Raw genomic sequence first — 6,176 nt, 5'->3', positions numbered from 1 at the left:
AATTAAATTATGTGTAATTTGATAAATTTTCTTAGAGATAGTCCAAATAAAAAATCACACAAAAATTTATATGACTCTAATTTAATAGATTAAATAGTAATAAAAAGTGTAGAAAACTCCTTAATCTTCAGCTTTTCTCAAAAAAAACAAAAAAGTGTAGTGAGCTCTTTATTTGGATAAATGTTCTTTGTAGTCCTTAGTCTACTAATTTGACAGAATGCTCGTTAATTTTTCTACACCATAAGATATCCGGGAAAAGGAACTTATAAATCTCCAACTATTTGAAATCAACCCTTTTAATACTCAACTATCACTTGTGTATATTTAGTCTTGAAATCATGGTTGATTGCGCAAAATTAGGCTTAAGAAATCAGACGTTAATTGTAATTAGAAAAGAGATTGAGTTTGGCTTACAAAACCCCAATCCCAAATATCAGTTATGTCTATGCGATTCTGAGTGAGAAGAAGCGATTCACGGCGACTTTAAATCAAACAAGTCGGTGAAAGGATGGTGAAAACCCACTTAGGAACTCAGACATGATTCAACGGAGCTTAATCATTTACCTTTCACTCTCTATCGGAATTAGAATTCTGAATGCTCTTCAAATCAGAGTTTTTTCCAAATTCCACCACTAGTTCTGAAATAGATTTTCACCATTCTCTCACAGGAAGTACACTTGTTTGATCTTCAGTCGTTGTGAATCACTTTCTATCACTCAAAATCATATGACACAATCGATATTACTGATTTTGGAGTTTTGAAAGCCAAACTCGATCCATTTTCTAATTACATTTAACGTTTCTGTCTAGTAATTAATGTTTGACTTTTTCAAGTCTAATTTTTCACAGTCAATCATGATTTGAGGATTAAATCTGCGAGAGTGATAGTTGAGTATTAAAAGTGCCGATTTCAAATAGTTAGAGATTTAAAAACTCATTTTTACCAAGATATCCAGAGATGTTTTTAGAAAGATCTCGTAGTTTCTACATTGTCTCGTGGAGCAATGTAGTCAGTCCATGAATTCAAATTAGAAATGTATTTTAAATCTATTTCTATATTCTTTCTTAACTCAAAGCAAATGTAAAAAGAGTTTACGGCCTAATATCTTTCTGATTAAGTAATGTAAAACTTTTCTCAGGTTACACTTGTAATGAATTCTATCTTTATTAATTTTACCATCTTCTAATTGTATATGTATACATACTTTAATAACAATCTCAAGCCTTTATTTTATTTGTTTGACTTTGTTTATTTAAAACAAAAACTGAGGGATATACGACGTAGATACTTTTACGACGTATATAACGATAATTTTATAGAAACAAGACAGAGAAAAGTATGTACTACTATTTCAACGTATGAAAAAAATAATTAATTAGTGAGCTAACTATAAATAAAGGTGTTCGCGGCAACAACGTGTTTGCTTGTGGCAATTTTTCTGTCTTTAAGAAAATGTCATAAGATCACCAAACTTTAGGGGTCTTGTTCTTCTTCCTCCTCCTCATTGTTCTTTGTTAGAACATAACTACAAGGTAAGTTCTGTGTTGACTTTTGTCTGAAAGCCACAATGGAAGGAAAAAAACCAGCAAGATCATTAAGCGAACACCTATCTCTACCTCCTACACCATCTCCTGCTGTAGCTGTAGCCATTAATGGTAAAAAGAAGAGCAAATACGTAGCCTTTTGGGCTCTTGAGAAGTTCATCCCTGAAGGCTTCTCTGATTTCAAATTGATCTATGTTCGTCCTCCTGTCACTTACATCCCTACCCCTAGTAAGTTGTGACTTAAAATATTTTTTATAGCTTATGCAAAATATCTATGTCTTTGGGAACAAAGATTTGAGTCTTTCTTATTCGGTTTCAGTGGGCAATGCGATATCGATATCCGAGCTAAAAGCTGACGTAGTATCAGCTTACAGACAAGAAGTGGATTGGAACACAAACGAGACGCTCCGTCCTTACAAGAAAATGTTCGAAAGGAGAAAGGTTTGGTCTCAAGACTTTCCTTTCTTGTTCTGTTTTCTCAAAATCTGAAAGTATCTAAAATGGTGTAACATAGGTGCGAGTAGAGATTCTGGTGCTGGAGTCGCACGATCCGGTGGCTGCGATAGCAGAAGAGATTGCTGGAACAAGAGTCACCAAACTCGTTATAGGAATGTCTCTTCGCGGATTCTTTTCAAGAAAGATCGATATGTCTTCTATGATTGCAACTGCTGTTCCAAGATTCTGCACAGTCTATGTAGTCTCAAAGGGGAAGCTAGCATCCGTGCGTCCTTCTGATTCAGACGCTAGCGGAACGATAAGGATCGAGAGAATAGAGAGAGACAGCTTCACGAGTGGCTCCACTGATAGTCCTAGTCCTAGAGTACCCTCTGGTAGTCTTTAAAAATGTTAGTTATTGTTTTAAGTTGGAAGCCCATGAAATTTAATAGTTATTTATTTGGTCGTCTGAAACAGATTACCAAGACTTTCTTTCGTTTGTTTCGGAAGCGCAATCCCGAGTCTCTCATTTCCTCCACCCTGCAAAACATTCGGAGGTGGGCAGCAGCGCGGTGGTCCAAATGGATACGAGTTCTAGCGAGACGGACCAGTCAGAAGTGTCTACAGGGAGGGCGATGCAGATTGTACCGAGCGGTGGTAATGAAGAGAAGAAGAGTACCACTAGCAATGAGAGCTTTAGTGCATCGTTTCCAATGGGAGCGGAGGCGTATCACGCGATGAGCTTTGCTTCAAAATGGAGAGATCACGAGGATAGGAGATCGATCATGAGCTCATCATCGAGCAACAACCACGATATAACAAATATGGATTGGGGAGCAGTGGTTCCTGAGAACTATTCTTTTGTTTCTCATCAAGCTTCTAACATGTCTGAGGGCCTCCTCAGTGTCCATTCCGTGACCGATAATAATCAGGTAACTTAACTGTGTTGGTTCTTGATATTCTTTTTCTAGAGATCTGAGAGTGTTAAGTTTCATGGACTTCCAACTTAAAATCAATTGACGTTAAGTGGGCCAAAGTCTCATATATATTAGTGTTGGTTTCTTTAAACTTTTGATGTGTAATTTCAACAGAGAACTAGATTCTAGAGTATCATATCATTTTCCTGACTCAGAGCAATCAAACTGTCTTGATCTTGATTCTGTTTTCTTTGTCCGGAGAGACATAACTTATTTATGTTTGTAACTGAAGTTATGTCTAATTATGTAGGTGAATCTGAATTTTGAGATAGAGAAGCTGAGAGCCGAGCTGAAACATGTTCAGGAGATGTATGCTATGGCTCAAACCGAGACTGTTGATGCCTCTCAAAAGGTTTTAGTCTAAACTTTTGACCGTGGCATTTTTCTTGTTATGTTACATTATGTGTTCTTATTTATGTTTTGGTTGCAGCTAACTGAGCTAAACCAGCGAAAATATGAGGAGTCAGAGAAGCTTATGGAGCTGAAAGAAAAGGAAGAATTAGCTAAAGATACAGCTTCAAAGGAGAAGCAGAGGTACGAAGAGACGATGAAGGAGGCAGAGAAGGTTAAAGAACTCATGATGAAAGAGGCTTTACGTAGAAGAGAAGCTGAGATCAAAGCAGAGCGCGATGCTAAAGAGAAAGATAAGCTCCAGGCTTCTCTCGTCTCTCCGGGGATCCAGTACCAACACTATTCATGGGAGGAGATTGCAGCCGCGACTTCTGACTTTTCTGAAGATCTCAAGATCGGAATGGGAGCCTATGGAACCGTTTACAAATGTAATCTTCATCACACGACGGGTGCTGTCAAGGTCCTTCATGCAGGAGAAACTCAGCTCTCTAAACAGTTTGATCAAGAGGTCAGTTTTCTATTTACATTAAACATGGCTTGATGAAACATTCGTCTTGACTCCTAAATTTAAAAATGTAATATGCATCACACAATAGGCTATAGGCCTGATGAAACATTCGTTTTGACTCCTAAATTTTTAAAAGTAAATATAAATAAGTTTTACCGCACCTATATTATAAGAAGAAATTTTTATTAAGTTTTACCTTAAAAATTTTATGCACTCTTAAGATTTCAGGACCCACTCTAGTAAATTACCTTATGGCTTACTTCACTCCTCAGTTTCTTTTTTTGTTTACCAAAATCTTACCAATCAGAGTCTAAAATATTTTGCATTTATGTTTTGACAGCTTGAGATCTTGAGCAAGATACGACATCCTCACCTTGTCCTCCTCCTTGGTGCATGTCCCGAACGAGGCTGCCTTGTCTACGAATACATGGACAACGGAAGCTTAGATGACAGGTTGATGCAAGTCAACGACACACCTGCTATCCCTTGGTTCGAGCGTTTCAGGATCGCTTTAGAAGTCGCTTCAGCGCTAGTCTTCCTCCACAAGTCCAAGCCTAGACCAATCATTCACCGTGACCTCAAACCAGGAAACATCTTACTTGACCACAACTTCGTCAGCAAACTAGGCGACGTTGGTCTCTCCACGATGGTTAACCAAGACGACGCTGCTTCTAAACTAACCGTCTTCAAGAAAACAAGTCCCGTGGGGACGCTATGTTACATCGACCCTGAGTATCAACGGACAGGGATCATCTCACCCAAGTCCGATGTGTATTCATTAGGGATTGTGATTCTTCAGCTGATAACAGGCAAGCCCGCAATAGCTATTACTCATATGGTTGAAGAAGCTATTGGAGATGATGCTGAGTTTATGGCATTGTTGGACGTGAAAGCTGGACCGTGGCCTGTTAGCGAGACTCGTGAATTAGCTGCTTTAGGGCTGTGTTGTACTGAACTAAGACGCAGAGATAGACCTGATCTTAAGGATCAGATCATACCGGCTTTGGAGCGGCTTAGGAAAGTCGTTGACAAAGCTCAAAACCTTATCGGGAGAACACCTTCTGGTCCTCCATCCCATTTCATTTGTCCACTTCTCAAGGTTTGTACATTATTTGTTACTTGCACTGCAAGAAACTTTGTATTGGTCATGATTTAACCTAGTTTTCTTTACATTGATTATAGGGAGTGATGAACGAGCCATGCGTAGCTGCAGATGGGTACACGTACGATCGTGAAGCTATACAGGACTGGCTGAGAGAAAATGATACGTCACCGGTGACAAACCTTCCTTTGCCTAACAAGAACCTTCTTGCTAATTACACTCTTTACTCAGCAATCATGGAGTGGAAATCTAATAAGCAATAATGAGAGAGATAAGTACAATTTGGTTCACTGATCTTTTTGTGTGTGTGTGTGTTTTTCGTTCCTCCTTTGTCTCTTGTGTGATGAGATGCCAGATTACAACAATAGAGATGAAGAGAGATATGTCTTTTGATTTAATCTTCTTGTATTTCTTTCTACTCTTGTTTGATAAAAGTGTAATTTCATTTTGAACTTCCTTAAGAAAAAAAACTCTTGACTTATCCTTTGATTAAAATCAAGTAAAGGATTTGTCATTCTATGTTTTGCCAACATTAATACACAGTACTAAACTACAAATTCTATTAAAAAACTTATTTTAGTCAGACTGATGATATGAAGATGTTGGACCATCTCCAAGAAAGTGTTAGGAAATACGCGGTCAAATTTTGCGGAAAACCAGAATTTATGGGAGCGGGAAAACACACACAAAATTGTTAACGGAGTTCGGCCAATGTTGCCTACGTCTCCGGACCTGCTACAGATCTTTTATTATCAACCCGAGAAATTTTACAAACTCTCAACTCACACCCGATCCCAAATACACTCAAGAAATTATTCGTAATTTCTTAAAGAGAAAGATTTTCTCACAAGAAAGATATTTTTTTTTCTCTTGCACTTTCTCTTCTTCTCTTCTCTTGTTCTCTCTTACTTTGTTTTTCTTGTTTGGGATGAATTTCCCCTTCTCCTTCATGCATGTATTTATAGGAGGGGATTTGTGAGTTGGTGGTGAGTTGGTGTAACAACCAAACTTACCAACCAAAAAACCAAAGAGAAAAAAACGTGTTCTTCACCATCACCAACTTGCATGCGTTGATTTTTGACCAACAATCTCCCACTTGAAGACTGATTTCAATCTGTCTTCACACCTTGATCAATGTAGCAGGTCTTCTCAGCTTGTTACTCTGACAAGCCAACTGAGGTTACACACAACCTCAGCTTGTTATACGGCACGACCTTCGTCAACATGTCTGCCGGATTCTTGCTTCCTGGGATCTTCT

General features: G+C 38.2%; 1 protein-coding gene across 1 annotated transcript; it reads left to right on the top strand.

Annotated features, from left to right (window-relative positions):
* Positions 1 to 1,455: 1,455 nt before the first annotated feature.
* On the top strand, positions 1,456 to 5,292 carry LOC106325873 (U-box domain-containing protein 52). Its single transcript, XM_013763924.1, has 8 exons — positions 1,456 to 1,773; positions 1,865 to 1,986; positions 2,060 to 2,375; positions 2,458 to 2,912; positions 3,208 to 3,309; positions 3,388 to 3,816; positions 4,157 to 4,915; positions 4,999 to 5,292. The coding sequence occupies exons 1-8, from the start codon at positions 1,569 to 1,571 to the stop codon at positions 5,179 to 5,181; spliced, it is 2,571 nt and encodes an 856-aa protein (XP_013619378.1). The 5' UTR covers positions 1,456 to 1,568; the 3' UTR covers positions 5,182 to 5,292.
* The last annotated feature ends 884 nt before the right edge of the window (positions 5,293 to 6,176 follow it).

Source organism: Brassica oleracea, chromosome C2 (assembly GCF_000695525.1).
Source record: "Brassica oleracea var. oleracea cultivar TO1000 chromosome C2, BOL, whole genome shotgun sequence".
In the NCBI taxonomy this organism is placed as follows: Eukaryota; Viridiplantae; Streptophyta; class Magnoliopsida; order Brassicales; family Brassicaceae; genus Brassica; species Brassica oleracea.
The sequence above is the reverse complement of the archived record's forward strand: the minus strand, read 5'-3'. Positions and strand labels throughout refer to the sequence as shown.

Bases quoted from the DNA above. Each gene is read 5' to 3' on its own strand.
- LOC106325873 (XM_013763924.1), top strand. From the start codon at position 1,569: ATGGAAGGAAAAAAACCAGCAAGATCATTAAGCGAACACCTATCTCTA. The intron at 1,987-2,059 runs GTTTGGTCTCAA...GGTGTAACATAG, and splicing joins AAATGTTCGAAAGGAGAAAG to GTGCGAGTAGAGATTCTGGT. The intron at 3,310-3,387 runs GTTTTAGTCTAA...TTTTGGTTGCAG, and splicing joins CTGTTGATGCCTCTCAAAAG to CTAACTGAGCTAAACCAGCG.